The 15,662-nt window shown below is 41.1% G+C and overlaps 1 protein-coding gene across 2 annotated transcripts; it reads right to left on the bottom strand.

Moving 5' to 3' along the window:
- Positions 1-35: 35 nt before the first annotated feature.
- Positions 36-15,165, bottom strand: larp4aa (La ribonucleoprotein 4Aa). 2 transcript variants are annotated; one of them, XM_080030955.1, is made up of 17 exons: positions 14,650-15,165; positions 12,401-12,518; positions 10,921-11,079; positions 9,327-9,411; positions 9,063-9,199; positions 8,869-8,972; positions 8,648-8,758; positions 8,488-8,541; positions 8,182-8,391; positions 7,012-7,115; positions 6,721-6,762; positions 4,460-4,699; positions 4,292-4,346; positions 3,420-3,578; positions 3,164-3,309; positions 2,844-3,057; positions 36-2,535 (listed from the first exon to the last, which is right to left on the bottom strand). In XM_080030955.1, exons 1-17 carry the CDS (start codon positions 14,764-14,766, stop codon positions 2,143-2,145), a joined length of 2,448 nt encoding a protein of 815 aa, XP_079887081.1. In that variant the 5' UTR covers positions 14,767-15,165; the 3' UTR covers positions 36-2,142. The 2 variants fall into 2 exon arrangements, with proteins under 2 accessions (XP_079887081.1, XP_079887082.1); XM_080030956.1 differs by lacking the exon at positions 6,721-6,762.
- Between the last annotated feature and the right edge of the window lie 497 nt (positions 15,166-15,662).

Genomic DNA, 15,662 nt, shown 5'->3' with positions numbered 1-15,662 from the left:
GAAAAACGATGGTCAAGAAATGTGACACTGGAGCGCCAAATCAAAATAATTTATTTTTGGTGACATTTCGTACAGTTCTAGGATTGTGTCTCAAACACTTGGTTGATCCATTACTATAATTCCTTTTGCCACCCCAACCCAGATGAACAGAAAATAACCCAAACCTATGGAGGCGGAGGGGCAATTCCTGTAGGTATTTGCAAGCCTGTCAATGTCAACCATATGGTTCTAAAATTATTTCACATTACTCATGAGTAAGATTCTTTTAAAAACAAGTTAGTGCATTTATTTAATTATACTAAACCACTAGCTGCTCACTCATTAATGAAAAAGAAATAACAGGCCCAGTGATTTGGTTAACTTGTTAACTGCATTACTTAAACCAAAAAAGTAAATGCATCAAGTATTTTTCGCTCAGTTGACATCTCAAAACAGTATATAAATGTCATATGCGTGATTTTATTTTGCCAATGCGATTTCACACAACTTTGGGGAAACCAGCCTACCAAGATTGGGAGAAAAGCGTTGTGCATCAGAATTAAAATAAATAAATTTAAAAAGCAATACATACAGTGAGTCAAACTTCAAATTCTAAGTCAACCTGTTTGTTTAAAAAAAAACAAAAAAAAAACAAAAAAAACAAAAACAGCAAACTCACCCTAATAGCACAAAACAATCTGGTGGATACCTGCTCTCAAAAGCCTCCCTCTGTCAAATTGAGTACTAGAACAATTACATTCTCCCACACACATTTCTAGTGAAGGGTCATTAAAATATAGCATAGGCAACTACACCTCTACAGCTTCTTCAAAATCCAGTTTCACTGGGCCAAACGTTTCACCAAGACCACATTATTTAGCAGACCTCGTCAATAAAAATCAAAACTTTATTCTATCACACTATGATCGTAGGCAGCTGGCACATAGCACGTGAAAATGTTCCAATTATCTATATACCCACGACTTTGCTGCCATTTAATATGTAGCTATTGTTATTAGCTAACACTCTTTTGTCTATGACACTATGCCTTTTGTTAAGAACAATTCACAGATATAAACTTAACCTGGATATCCTGTGATGTAGAAAAGCCAAACCTCACCTAATCCCTCAGGCGCACTGAAGTGTCAAATCTTACCTTTAACCTATTTTAATTATTATTTATTTCCTCTTTGAAAACATCAACCTACAACCCAAACAAACATGTAAACAGAGAACCTGACTGATTATCAACATGACAATATTCTGAATCCATCAGAGTGTGTAGACCCAAAAGCAGTTTAGATAGATAAAGAGACAACTCAACGTGAAAAACTTTGGACCAGGCTAGCAGGTTCACCGAGGCTAACGGGCCAGTGAGCACCCCCAAAGTGGATTTTGCGTCAAACAAAACCACACCAACAGTTTCTGATATCTGACTGATACACCCTAAGCCAATTATGAACCAGGATCAAAATACCGCCATAGAACACAATTCATTAATATAAATTAGGAGACCACACTGTCCCAGTTTCAGGTCAGTGATTCTGAAATCTGATGTAAAAATCAAGAATCATCCGTTTCATCAGTGCAACAGCACACCGTAGCACTTCAATCATTTTGCTAAACAATCAATGCATACACAGACATCAGTCAACCCTTCAGTCATACTTGCAAACCTAAGCACACAAGAAAAAAAAACTGATGTCTCATTGCGTGTTAGTGATATCTTTGTATATGTATATGACACATATGCATGTTCTTTTCTTCTTAGTGCATACTGTTCTTGCAGACATCTATTCGTTAAGAATAATAAAATAAAAAAAAAGGTAGAGGGCCATTTAGGTGGCCCAGCTTCCCACCTCTCCCTAGCAGAGCATATATGTGATGGCCTCAACATCAACTGCACTTCTTATAAGCATAATGCTGGAGGCCAAAACAAGATTTGTTTCCTTTTCAAATCACTCATCAAAGTTCTTCAGCTGTCATTTTGCTCATTAGTCCTGGATGCCCCGGTCTTAGTCATTTTAAAAGCTTTTCTTTGGACAAGTTCCAGGGGGGGAGATGGCTACCATAATGTTGTTGCTTTTATGTTATTCATTTTTATATAATTATATATATCCATGTATATATTCATACATCTTTTTTTCTATTCATATCAAGTTTTTACTTTGGCGATACTGGTGGGATATTTTGCTCTTTGCCAGTGTGCCTGTAGCCTCCCTGGGGGGAGCTGCGTCGTGCCTGAGGCGGGCGCCTCTGGTCCCGAAACTTCAGGCCCCCGTTGCCTCTGGGGCCATTGTTGCGGTAGTAGCCTTGAGAGTCACGTTCACGTGGTGGCCGGCTCTCCTTGCATTCCCAGCCCCCCTCCCTGTCGTGGCCTCTCTCCTGTTTCTCTCCGGGACCGTTGCTGGATCCCGGCTCCTCAGCCTTGTTCACGCGCAACTCGCGTAGCGGCTGGCCAGACGCAGTGCCTGAGGAAGGCGGGGCAGGGGCCGCAGGGGGAGGGTCCTTGGGTGGCCGTTGGCACACCTCAGCATAGCTGAGCTTTCGGGGCTCCTGAGGAAACGCAGTAAAAAAAGTAAAATTTTAAGATGCAACAGAGACTTGGAATTTAGAACATTTTCACTATTGCCCTCGTCAATCCCTCAGATCTCATAATCTGAACGCTCATCGGGGTAGGAGTGAACGTTCTGGACTTGTGGTGGGATAGGGAAGTGAGAAGAAAAGAGTGAAAGGTAGAGAGAGGGGAGAGAACCACAGCCAGTCAGGACACTACCTCACTTCCCTCTATGCGCAAAAGATCTCATCATCGGGAAGACGACAGTATGCTGTAGTGCAGGGCATCATCTCAATAAGATTCTCACCAGTGCAGGGGTGGGAATAGTGGCTGTAGCAGGGGCCGGCGTGACTGGCGTGACTGGCGTGGAGGGTGGAGCGGGCTGAGGCCTGGGGCTAGACACAGGCTTCTCGGAGGAGGAGGATGGGATAACGCTAGTTTGTACAGGTGCGCGTGGAGTCGCCTTCTGAGCTGGCGGTGGGGGCTCTGCCCGTTCAACCTTCTTCTCCTGACGATTGATACTGTCAAAACGAGAGTTTCAGACATTAAAGTTACCATGTAAAGTTCCATACGATTCCAAAGTACCAAATATCATGAACTACATTGTCATTATTGAGACAGCCGTACCTAGGGGTTGAAGGTCCAAGTGGTTGTGTAGCACATTTTGCTGGAGCTGGGGCAGGACATGAGACAGCCACAGCCTCCTCTCTGACTGGGGTTGGGGCTTGGCTTGAAACTGGACTCGCAGCGACTTCTTTATTGGCTTGTTCCGTCTATAAAAAGCAAGAAGAAATGAACATCAAACCTCTGCCTCTCAACAATACTCACTAAATAAAAAATGTATCAAAGAGATTTATAAACCGAGTCTGAAATTTCTTCTTACCTTGTCCCTGTACAAACCGCGTACGACATCTGACATTCGGTTTTCGAGCACAGGCTCCCCCTGTGTACTGACCACGCAGCCGGGAAGAGGTGGGAAATTGGTAGCAGCCAAGTCAAACTTAGGTTGAGAAACCTTGATCTCTGCAAGCGGTACAGGCCTCTGGGGAAGGACATCGAAAAGGATCAAATAAAGCAAAAGATCACGGCATGTTTCACGCTTAACCCATTGATGACTATGGCAATCTAGGATGCATGTCCTTAATGCCTGAGGGTTTTCTGAAAAAATAGTACGAATTGTCAAGTCTACCAAAACCTTAATATCTAACCCTGTGTAGCACATAGAAACATGAAATAAAATACATTTAAAAGTTAAGGTTCACAGGTTTTATTTAAACATGCTCCCTTAGCGCTTACAAACCAACAAATATTTCTAAAAATCGTCAAAATTAGATGAATTAGAAAATTATTAAATATTGTTAATAAATAGATGCAATGTGTTGTGTGATTTTCGTCAGTAGTCTATAGTAGACCTTGATTCTGCGCAACAAACGCCACTAACTGTTCTGTCACCGACACAGCCGGCGTATTTTTTATTATTATTTTGTCTTATTTTTTTATTTTTATTTTTTTTGATTGACGTGATTTTCGGCAAACCACACAACTTTTGGGTGGTCACGTGGTCTTAAAAAAATCAACAAAACCCACCTCATGTGTATTTGAACCAATGACAGTGCATTCTATGCTGGGAATGCCATGAAAATTAGATAAAGTAATAATGCTGCGCGACGCAGCATCAGGCAGGAGAGCCTATGTGGCATCGCGCAGCAGCCGTCATCAATGGGTTAAAAGACAACATAGAAAACGTCTATTTACCGCAAGCCGTTCGTCTTCCCGCCTCCTCCGTGTTCCTCTGTAGGTTGTGCTCCGCCTGAAAGTCAAGTAATTATTTGTCAACAGTAACTCAAACCGAACGTCACAGGATGAGAGCCCATGAGGCCATTACAGTCAGGCACAGGTCAAGACATTAACAAACAGGTTTACCTTCCACGTCCAGCCATGCCGCTGTCATCATTGGGGTCCAGAGATGATGAAGAGGAGGAGAGATGTGAGAACGCTGAGCTCAGGTCAGCAGTGGTCTGGACTGGGTTAGTGGTGTTGGTGACAGCAGCAACAAGCGCAGGGGGCTGTGGGCTGCGCAGTCCAGTCAGACTCTCCAAGGGGACAGGAGTTAAAGATGGTGGGGGGACCTCGTTTGTCCTCACCTGGGGCTTCACATGGTTTCTGTTGCAGAGTAGAAAGGCAAAGATGAGCGAGGTCAATATAATATTGAAACACTTGTAACACATTCTGGTAACCAGTGTTTCCTGTGGAGCGGTTTTCTTTGAGGATAATTTTGACGCCCCCCAAGACCTTAAGAGGTAAAAATCAAGTGACATTCCACTGACAGTGATTGACTGGTGATTTTTATATTCAAGTTAACAAAGGCGTTTTAACTACTTCAGATTGATTTAAAACTTTTAAAAAGGCATCTGTTATACCGTAGGAAACCTTTTAGAGATAAGAAACCTTCCTGACATCTCGCTGAACATATAACCATCTTTATATTTTGTTCAATTGATGCGGTTCGGATTCAATTGCAAGCAAAATAAACATTTAATCTGGCTGGTATAAGCCTATACTTGTATATAAAAATAGGGCCGTCAGTCGATTAAAATATATAGTCGCACGAATGACCAATGCGATTGGTGATATGTGCGACTGATCACACATATTTTACCTGTTGTAAATGTACCTTAAGGGATTAGTCGTGTTTTTTATACTTCTATAAACATGGAAGTGGACATATATGGTGCTTAATACAAATGTATGTTTAATATTACTACAACAATGCTAGATCCTGTCAATAAATGTAATCTAATCTTTCTTTTTCTGTAATTTAATCAAAGTGAAACTAATATATTCTAGTTTCATTACACAAAGTGAAATTCATTTAGGATAAACATACTTTTTTGAAGGTTGACATTTCTGTAAGGTGTTATAAATCCTTTTGTGATTGGTTTTATGTAATATGGCTACTGGATTTTTTTATATCCAATGTGCTGTAAGCCGTGCCTAATTATCAAATGAAAACAGAACGGCTTTACATATTTCCCTTTTGGAACGGACTTTTCCCATGATATTACATTTTTTCCTGTGTTAACTTTGTCAGCCCTAATAAAAATAAAAAGCTTTTTGTTAGGAGGTCCTTCAATCATTTTCAAATAATGGTGGCTGAACATGTCAATGGAGTTCAAAAGGAAACACTGGTGTTACCAGTTTGCTGGAGGAATAAGACAGCATGCTGTGTCCAAAGGGCAACTGTGTAAACAGGCATTTTTATTTTTTTATACATTTGTGCTCATCATCGATTGAATCAGTGAAAACATTGATGTCAACATACTGTATTGTTTCGCCATCTGATCCAATCATAAACTCATAGAAGAGATGACAACGCCCTACAAGATCCCAAACATTAATACACTACAAATGGCCCTTTAAAGAGATATTGTTTTTCCAAAACATAGCAGCGTGATTCACATGGATTCATCTTCTTGAGCAATTGACCTTCAGATCTCATAATCTGAACGCTCATCGGGATGAGAGTGAAGCAGCTGACATCAGAGAGAAAGGAGAGAGAGAAAGTATATAGAAGAGAATGAGAGAACCAAAGCCAGTTACTCCACTCCCTATTTTCCCTCTATGCGCATGTTGATTTCATCACTAGGTCTGACTTGAGAAGAATCCAGTGAGATCTCGCTTTGTGAAGCTGCTTTTTTTAGTCTATAAACCGACTGGCAAAGTTGTCAACTCTTTGCAAAAGATTTAAAGCGTATGGATTAAAACGTCAACAGCTGGGTGACAGTCAACTCCAAACCGCAAGTATCTATTTTACAATAGCATATAACACATGGCAATAAATAAAAGCACTGACAATGAAAGCAGCAGAAAAAACAAGTTATAAAATGGGTAGTAATGTCAATGCAAAGGAGGATATTTTGGAGCCAAGATGGCCATAACTGGTAAAAAAGCCAGTTGGTACGAATGAGATAGCAGCTGCTGCCATGTAGCAACAAAGTCTTAATTTATCAAATGACGTGACAAATCCAAGATGTCCAAACATTCATCACACTGATGAAAAGGATCATGGTTATAGGAGATCTGCCTGGCATAAGGCCCCATTATGGATTTAGTAATTTGGCTGCTGCAGCGTGGTAAGAGATGAGGGTAGCGATGAAGCTTATTGTACAATATAACAGTGGTACCTGAAGGCATTTATTACATTCTTTCTTGAATAGAGGGGGACACTGTGGGGACAGTAAGAACACAGGGAGTGAAGAACAATTCCCTGGTGAGGTCATGTTATCTTTATACAAAATGTCATTGCAGATGATCTGATGATCACAATATAACATCATGCAAACAATGGCACAAGTGGTTAAACATTCCAATTAAGAGTACGTTTATGAAATAACCAGACTAAGATTTTACTTTTTTTTTTTTTTCTTTTTTTTTTAAACTCGCAAATTAAAAGGTCTGGAAAAATGAAGCCTTACCGGTTTCTGTTGAATGGGCGAGTGATATTAAGAGAATTGGAACCAGTTTTGTAGTGTCCGGTAGAGCCAAATCCATTCACAAAGCTGCTGTTTGGAAAGGGTGCCTGCACAAGAAATAAGGGACAGTGCTTACAGTTTGTATAACATGAAACTATTTGTTACAAGCTACTTATTCAGTAGTCACCACACTGATCTAAAAAACAAATACTGTAAACAGATATTTTTTGTCAAAAACATAGCGTGATTCACATGGATTCATCTTCTTGAGCAATTGACCTTCAGATCTCATAATCTGAACGCTCATCGGGATGAGAGTGAAGCAGCTGACTTCAGAGAGAAAGGAGAGAGAAAATATATAGAAGAGAAGGAGAGAACCAAAGCCAGTTACTCCACTCCCTATTTTCCCTCTATGCGCATGTTGATTTCATCACTAGGTCTGACTTGAGAAGAATCCAGTGAGATCTCGCTTTGTGAAGCTGCTTTTTTTAGTCTATAATAGTGCTGCCAATAACGGCGTTTTTTTAGCCTTTTTTCTAGGCCTTTATGGCCTAGCAAACTTTGTAGTTTTTTCACATGCTCTTGCAACAACTAGTAACGTTAGAACAAGTATACACTGAACATGTAGCTCGCAGTTAAGTTACTGTTAATTCAACCTGAACATTTCCTACAGCATAACTTCACATTAAAATCATTTAACTGGCAAAATGTCAAGTCAATTTTGACTTTTATTTTGAAGCAGAAACCGGAACCTTGTGCTTCCTAGCCCCGCTGCGGAGCGCTTCCGTCACTACTAGTGTCTTCCGTGTGGGACTCTGGGACTATGCGGTGAAAGAACAGAGAGAGAGCTTGTCATTTGCAAGAGTCCTACTTGTAACCCTGCACTCACACCAAAAGCTTCAGGAAAGTTAGCAGCAGCGGCAGTCATTAATTTTCACTTTCACTACGAAGGGCGACTGGAGCAGCGCCATAGCAACCACCGGCACACAGGCGTATAGTGTAAGTCCACACACAGTCTGAAATAAGCCGTGGATGAACGACAAGGATGTTTTTCTTCACCAAATTGTAAGAATCATTTTCCACAGCAACACAAAAATCAACAGCAACTGGAAATGAATGTTTTCAAACAGTGTGTGAAGGATGAATCCCTGAGAGGGTTTGTGTGAATCTCACCAGAGGAGTTTCAAAATAGGGTGTGGGCGAAGGCGTCCAGGTGGGAGGTACGATGCCATAGACTGGGTACTGCTGCTGGGGGTAGACATGCTGCATGTATAGTGGGGAGCTGTACTGGGACTGGCTCTGGGACTGCTGGGAATACACGCTGCTGTCCATGCTACGGTAGCCATTCTTCGCAAAGAACGTGTTGATGGCCTTTATCCTGGCCTATTGAAAGGAAAAGAAGAAAAAAAGGAAAAAAGTTAGAAATAACTAAAAAAAAAAATTCACAAAACAGGACTTTCCGAAATTACTAATACTCACCATAATGGGTTTTCCCTGAAATGTTTTTACTTCCTCTCTCAAGTATTTGTACGCCTAAAAGTGGGGAGCATAAATAATCGTCATAAGGCCATTCATGGTGCAGTATTTCCACTGAATACTCAAGCCAGTGTAAAGAAAAGTGTAATTCGTCTCGTATTACCTGTTGAGCATCTGTGTCTGATTGGAATGTGATGTACCAGTTGTTGTTGTGCGCAAACTCGACACTTATCACCTTTGGACAGTTGTCACTCTTGAATAAGGACTCCACTTCCTGAGAATTAGATACAAAGAATCATCTCACACTTCAGCTAAATATCAACGAACAATTTTGTCCTTCCAAACACATAAACTATTTTTGGTAAGTGTGTAGGTTAGCCTTACCTCAACAGGCGTCGTTTCAGGGACCTCCCTCAGAATGATAATACACCGCTTGTGATTAGGACGCACTTTCTCCCCTTTCTCGTCCACTTGTACCATGGGAGAGGCTGAGGAGAAGCAAAGGTATTTACATATAGACAAGTGACAGATGTACAGCAGATTGTTTTACCATACACCAGCTTAAAATGTCCACTTACATCTCAACACATCCAGGATGAGGTCCATGTCAGTGGTGAGGACCTTGATGCCCTCCATGCTGGCTATAGTCCAGATAGGGACAAATTGGTCACTGTCCATCTGGGACATCAGGTACAAATCCTTAGAGAGGTTTTCTCTGAATCACATGGGAAGGACAAATCCATGTACATTAGATTGGTCATGACGTGGGGGGAATAAAAAGAAGAAAAAAATAAGTCCACTTTCTACAGTATAAAGACTTGGTTCGAGGACTTGGCACTTACCTAGAGAAATAAAACTCCAGCTCCTTCTTCAGAGACTCTCGTAGATTCTCAGAGGAGATTGGCTGTTCTTCGGTTTTGGAATCCACTGTGAATCAAGAACAAAGTTTCAGAGGTAGGCAGAAAAAAGTTTCAAAATGCTTGTATACTTAGCTTATCTGTAACAGGCGTCTTTCAGAAAGACTGAGTAATGTGGGGGAGGGGTAAACTCACATTTGGTTTTGGCCACTATATATTGGTCACTTGTCAACCTTCTGCCATAAAAGGTTAACATACACTCATTGTCCACTTTAATAGGTACACCTGTACAGTAGAATGCAATCAAATACTATTGTTGTGCAATAAAGTCTACTTGTATTATGCCTATAATGTTGTGCTTTTGTTGTCTTTTCATTAGGTGTTAAATAATTCAATTGTTAGGGCTTTGTCACCAAGTCTGGCTTTGACACTTAAGTCATGTGCCTGCTTTCATTTTATCCATGCAAACTCAATAGTATAACTATTGTAACTCTAGTATATAAATACAAATGTCACTCTCCTGCCCAGTTAGTGTGTTGATGTCAACATACTGTATTGTTTCGCCATCTGATCCAATCATTAACTCATAAAGAGATGACAACGCCCTACAAGATTGCTAATATAATAATAAACTACAAATGGCCCATTGAGAGATATTGTTTTTCAAAAACATAGCAGCGTGATTCACATGGATTCATCTTCTTGAGCAATTGACCTTCAGATCTCATAATCTGAACGCTCATCGGGATGAGAGTGAAGCAGCTGACTTCAGAGAGAAAGGAGAGAGAGAAAATATATAGAAGAGAAGGAGAGAACCAAAGCCAGTTACTCCACTCCCTATTTTCCCTCTATGCGCATGTTGATTTCATCACTAGGTCTGACGTGAGAAGAATCCAGTGAGATCTCGCTTTGTGAAGCTGCTTTTTTAAGTCTATAAAACAGAATTGCAAAGTTGTGATCTCTTTGCGAAAGATTTAAAGCATATGGATTAAAATTTGGACAACTGGGTGACAGACTCAACTCAAAACTGCAAGTATTTATTTTATAATACCAAATAACACATGGCGAATGGTAATAAACAAAAGCACTGACAATGAAAGCACCAGAAAAAATTAAATAGGTAGTTAGTTTTGATGGGGAGAAACTTAAAATTTCAAACACACATTCAAACTGGACGGTAGTACTGTAAGGTTGTGCCAACTTCATTGACAGTCAGCACCGGAGCTGAGAGCACTGCAGAGCAGCCAACAGACTCGAGTTACGCTGTGTGCAGTAGACTTAACGGCCTTCTGTGCTACTGTTCCTGCATTTCGCTGTGCAGTGATTTGACTGATAAAATGCATGACTGTGTGTAGACTGCTTCATTACCTTTTAAATATACAATTATTATTTAATAAGTAAGTTTTCCAGAGCTTGTGAATAGTTATTGGATGTATCTTATGGCTCAGATTACATTGGCTGCAATATTGTGGATGATAAAGTAAAGTTGAACCATGGAGGCAACGACAGCTGGTTTTCATTCATTTTAACCAAAGACAAAGAATGAGGCGATCAGTTGGTGTGGCTAGATGTGACTGACCTGAGGTCCCTGTGGTGGACTCGGTGGGTGTAAATCCCAACTCTGGAGGGTCCATTCCATTTACTGCGATCTCAGCTGTTGCTGGGGAGCTGCTGTCATCCGTGGCCGTGAATCCCGCAGTATACTGCTTGCACCCGGCAGACGGAGGCTCAGAATAACCTGTGAACAAGGTAAAGAGTTTAATTGGCAACCATGGACATCATTTTCAGGGCTGCTTGGCTTTGTCCATTTTTGAAGTCCATGAGTGGGCCGTGTTGGGCTTAGTATTTAGTTTAGTCATTATATTTCGGAATTATCGGCATCTGCACTTTTAAAAAAAAAAAATTTCAAGCAATCATGTGTGAAATGTATTGCTGCCCTGGAGGTAGCCTAATTGAATAGCATTAATGCTATAGCCTATTTACAGCAGCAGCAGGTGTGTTGTAATACATTGGATTAATTTACACTCGACAGTTCCCCCAGCAACCAATAGCAGAGGCATTGGTCATCGCTTGACAGTTAATAATAATAATAATTGATAGAATTTATATGGTGATTTTTTGGATGTCATACAAAGACACTTTACATCATAGAGAATCATACATGTAGAAAAAGAAAACAAAATACAGAAAAAATTTAAATAAGGTTTGAAGTGGAGTCAGGTGTCATTATGCTTCCTTAAAGAGGTCAGTTTTTAGTTGACTTTTGAATTAGTTTATTGAGTCTGAGATGCTGATGTTTGGGGGGAGGGAGTTCCAGAGGGTTGGGTGCAGTAAGATAAAATGCATAATGTCTTAATTTTTAATATCGGTCGGGCCCTAGAATTCCCCCCCCCCCCATTATGAACTTCGAGAAAAACGACTGAATGAAAAGTGGAAATTCAATTTTGTGAATAAAGACGAAGGCCTTAACTCAACAGTTCAAGACTGTGGTTAAGTTGGAAAAATGTTGACAGATTTGAACTTGAAGATCACCAACTGATAATTTAAACGTTATTAAATCACAAATTATGCATCTTTGCTGCAACCTAATTTTTAACCAAACAATAGACTGCTCTAAGCTCGACATATAATTAGAACTAAGGTATCAAACATTTTACACTCCAGTCTCGCAGGGAGCAATATATTATTAGTAGAGACTAGAGGACGTCTTATTTCGGTAAAAATTAGGCCTTATGACGATAGCAAAGATGCATCCCTGGCAAATTTTGCTTTCGAGTTATTCATACCTGTAGTTTGAATCTTTCAACATTTTGAAAAATCCATTTTGAGGTGTCGAGTTCATTCGGGTAGATTTGTATTGTAATTGTATTTCCACTCTAAACTCAACATTTGTTTTTAATTCTTGAAGTGCATAATTAAAGAAAAGAAAAAAACCCTCCAACGTATTGTTTTCTCTTCCTGTGGCCCCTTCCATATTCTGTTAAATCTATATATGAAGAAAGAATCCTGATGAGTTTTCTGGTGGATATTGAAGTTAGGCAATTGGAAGCGCATCTCACCCTCACTGATGTCTGAGGGGGCCCAGTGAGAGCTGTTGGTTACAGCCTCGCTGGAGGCCACAGGCATCTCCTGCCACACCTTGGCATTCGGGTTCAAACCGGCGCCCTTAGAGGTGACCTTCAAAGCAGAAACAGCAGATCAGACGAGTTTAATGCATAGCAACATAAAAAGCAAAAAGGACATTTGTATTTTAGCTAAATTAAACAATGAAGCACATACACAGGCAAAAAAATAAATCTATTTGACAGTTATTTATATTTTCCATCTATTCTCACTTGTTCCTAGAATACTTTTAGACACAACAGCACACAGTATGTTTTAACACTAATCGAGTTCTTTTTTATATACAATATTGAGCAATGGGCAACAAGCACCTTAAACGCATTCAATAAGTGTAAAATGCATTGACCTCATGAAATCTTTGACCATCCATTTGGAAATCGAAAAGATGCAATTATAGCATGGACTTAATATAACAGCAACAAACAATCAAACTAATACCCAGTGCCGCCCTAATGCTGCAAACAAAAGAGTTCCAAACACTCCAGAAAACTTTAGAGAAATTCATATTTAAAGTATTTCTACAAAACCAATGCTTAACTATTTAGTTTTGAAGGCTGATGCACTTTGAATTCTGCAATCTGCATCTGAGTGTTAGACAGAAACATTTATATTTTGCCGTTTCGTAAAAGAGGAAATCTTTAGTGTACATGCGAGGCATCAACACATTTACAAAAACCAACCACAGAAAAAAATGACCTTGAAGATTTAACAAGGAAGTAACCAAACTGTGGGCTTCAACAATGTATGGAGTCAGAGCATGCAGCCAACAATCACTACAACTGCCTACTCTCCTAATTACTTCAACCTTATATTGGGAGGCCACTAACTGAAATCACCTGGTGCAACCTAAGGATGGAGGGAGCACCTGCATACTATTGGGCCTCAGTGGCAAGTACTGTAATTGGAAAGCAGTTAAGTGTTGTGAAATGTGCCCCATGAATGCTATCAATCTGTTAACCTCAAAGAGGAGAATAATTAGAAAAGCTTTCAGTAAACCATCATGTAGTTTGCGCAGTAAGAAGTGTTCAGCAAAACAACAACCTACTACTTTGTGTTACTTTCACCACAAAATTAAGATTTTTAAAGCATTTAATTCAATATTGGATCTCACCCTTCATGTCTAAAGGGCTGAGAACTGGCAGGCGACTGTCCCTCAAAATCTGGGGCCAAGAAATATCACATACTGTACATAACACATTAAAAAGGGATACACAGAGAGGAGTGGGTGACTGTACAAGTAAGTTGTACATTTTTCAAAATTACCAGCTTCTTCTTTTGACATTGCAACTTGCGACCTGCCCAAAGATGCAACCCCTTGTTGTAAAGGCAGCGGCCTGACAACTACAGCTGCCGGATAGAATATGCCCCTAGGCACTTATGTCCACCAGTCAGACAGGCCGTGCCAGACGGCTAGGCCTAGGTGTCATTCAAAAGAGCTCGAACATTTATGTGCCGAACAACTTGACACATGGTTACAATGCATGCTTCTGTGTTACAGGCCCGCAGCGAGCCAAGTAATGTCAGCTGACTGCGCTGCGCAGCACAGGCCAGGTATTTGCAACGCATGTCACCGCGCTAGATAATTCAGCTAGCAGCGCGATTAGCTAACAGATAACGTTAGTGAATGAAGGTTTGTCCTTCGGACAATAATCATAGCATCGATCGACCAGAAAATAGAACATAACTCGATCGTACTTCACTGGTGCTTCATATAGACCTACCGTCGTTCCACCGCGGTGGCATGACTTAACTTACAGGCTAATGATTACTCAGCAAACTACTTAATGCGCTGGCTTGTTACTGTGGCTAAGCTAGCACGAGCTCACTGTCTGCAAGGGGCTGCAGCGGGGATCAATCGATAAGTGTGTGAAATAATCTGTCTGTAAAATGACCCCTTCGTGGTGGTTACAAGTTTGTAGTCGTGCAAATACTGCCATATGTTTGGTGTGAGAGCTAATCAATATCACCTTGTTATACATCGTTATCAGGCTGCGATTATGCTAATTGCAGTCGTAGAAGTCAAAGCCGAGCTGAAGCTAGGTGGTGTAACAGTTTTTTTTGGGGGGTTAATTTTAGCTGCTGCATGTTGAATATCGCCCATCACGCAGAGGGGGGCGTACTGTGCTAACAGGTCTCCAATGAGCAGCAGCTAGCTGGCTCGGTAGCTGGAGAAGGCCTCACTCACCATGCCGCCTGACCCTCCCTCGCTCCCCAGCAGAGACTCGTCCTTCCCCCCGGTCTCCGGTCCGGGATCAGCCTCCTCCTGCAGCAGCGGCGGCTCTCCGCTCTGGTCTGAACTCATCAGCCGCTCCTAACTCACTCCCACCCCGTCGCGTTCTCCCGCTCCCCGCCTGCCACCACCTCCTCTCCCCCGACGCAGCGCCTGTGTTCAGTCCCGGTGTCTCTCCTGCTTGACTGTAACAGCAGCACACGGAAACTAGCTCAGTTGCTAGCTAGCCGGCTAGCAGGTAGCTACAGACGGAGGCTAACGACCTAGCGTGCTATGAATCAACGATGCGGGCTGACGCCAGCTAGCTCAATGAATCAATCTCGCACGCCGGGACACTAATGGCACAAACGACGCCAAACCATGACTCTTCTTATGGTTTCCTCAAATATTACAACGCACAGGCTCGCGAGGTGCATTCCTAACCGGGCGACCGGAGCGGACACTGGGGACACGCACCCTTCCTCAGCGCAGGTACACAGTCCGCCGACGTCCCGGCGGCCACCGCGAAGTCCCGGTGACCTCTGTAGAAACCATTTCCTTTTCCGGAATTGAACTGTAGTTTTCTACTGTATTTTTTGGCGTAATGAAGTCCTAATTGCAATAATGTGTCCCTGTTTCTTTATATGTCCATGGTCCCTGTCTGAAGTAGCCTACGTACAGACTTTCTGTATGTTTTTGTTGTTGTATTAAGAAAAGTAAAGAGTAGGCTACATTTAATCAAATCTTATTTTAAAACATGATACTTGTAAGAAATAAAATAATTAGAATGTAAATATCCTCTTCTCTGAATAACTGAACCTCCTTCAAGCCAATATTCATTTATATACTCCTGTTCTAATTTTATGTTGTGTATGTATTTAGATAATTTTTGTATAGAGTGAGTTGCCCTAATGTGGGACAATGTTTGCAATTGCAATTTATGTACGATATTAACATATGAAGCCAATACATTTGACATATACATGATA

This window comes from Ammodytes marinus, assembly GCF_949987685.1.
Source record: "Ammodytes marinus genome assembly, chromosome: 7".
Classification (NCBI taxonomy): Eukaryota; Metazoa; Chordata; class Actinopteri; order Uranoscopiformes; family Ammodytidae; genus Ammodytes; species Ammodytes marinus.
The sequence above is the reverse complement of the archived record's forward strand: the minus strand, read 5'-3'. Positions and strand labels throughout refer to the sequence as shown.

Bases quoted from the DNA above. Each gene is read 5' to 3' on its own strand.
- larp4aa (XM_080030955.1), bottom strand. From the start codon at position 14,766: ATGAGTTCAGACCAGAGCGGAGAGCCGCCGCTGCTGCAGGAGGAGGCT. The intron at 8,759-8,868 runs GTAAGGCTAACC...TCTAATTCTCAG, and splicing joins CTGAAACGACGCCTGTTGAG to GAAGTGGAGTCCTTATTCAA. The intron at 7,116-8,181 runs GTGAGATTCACA...TTTCTTGTGCAG, and splicing joins CCTATTTTGAAACTCCTCTG to GCACCCTTTCCAAACAGCAG.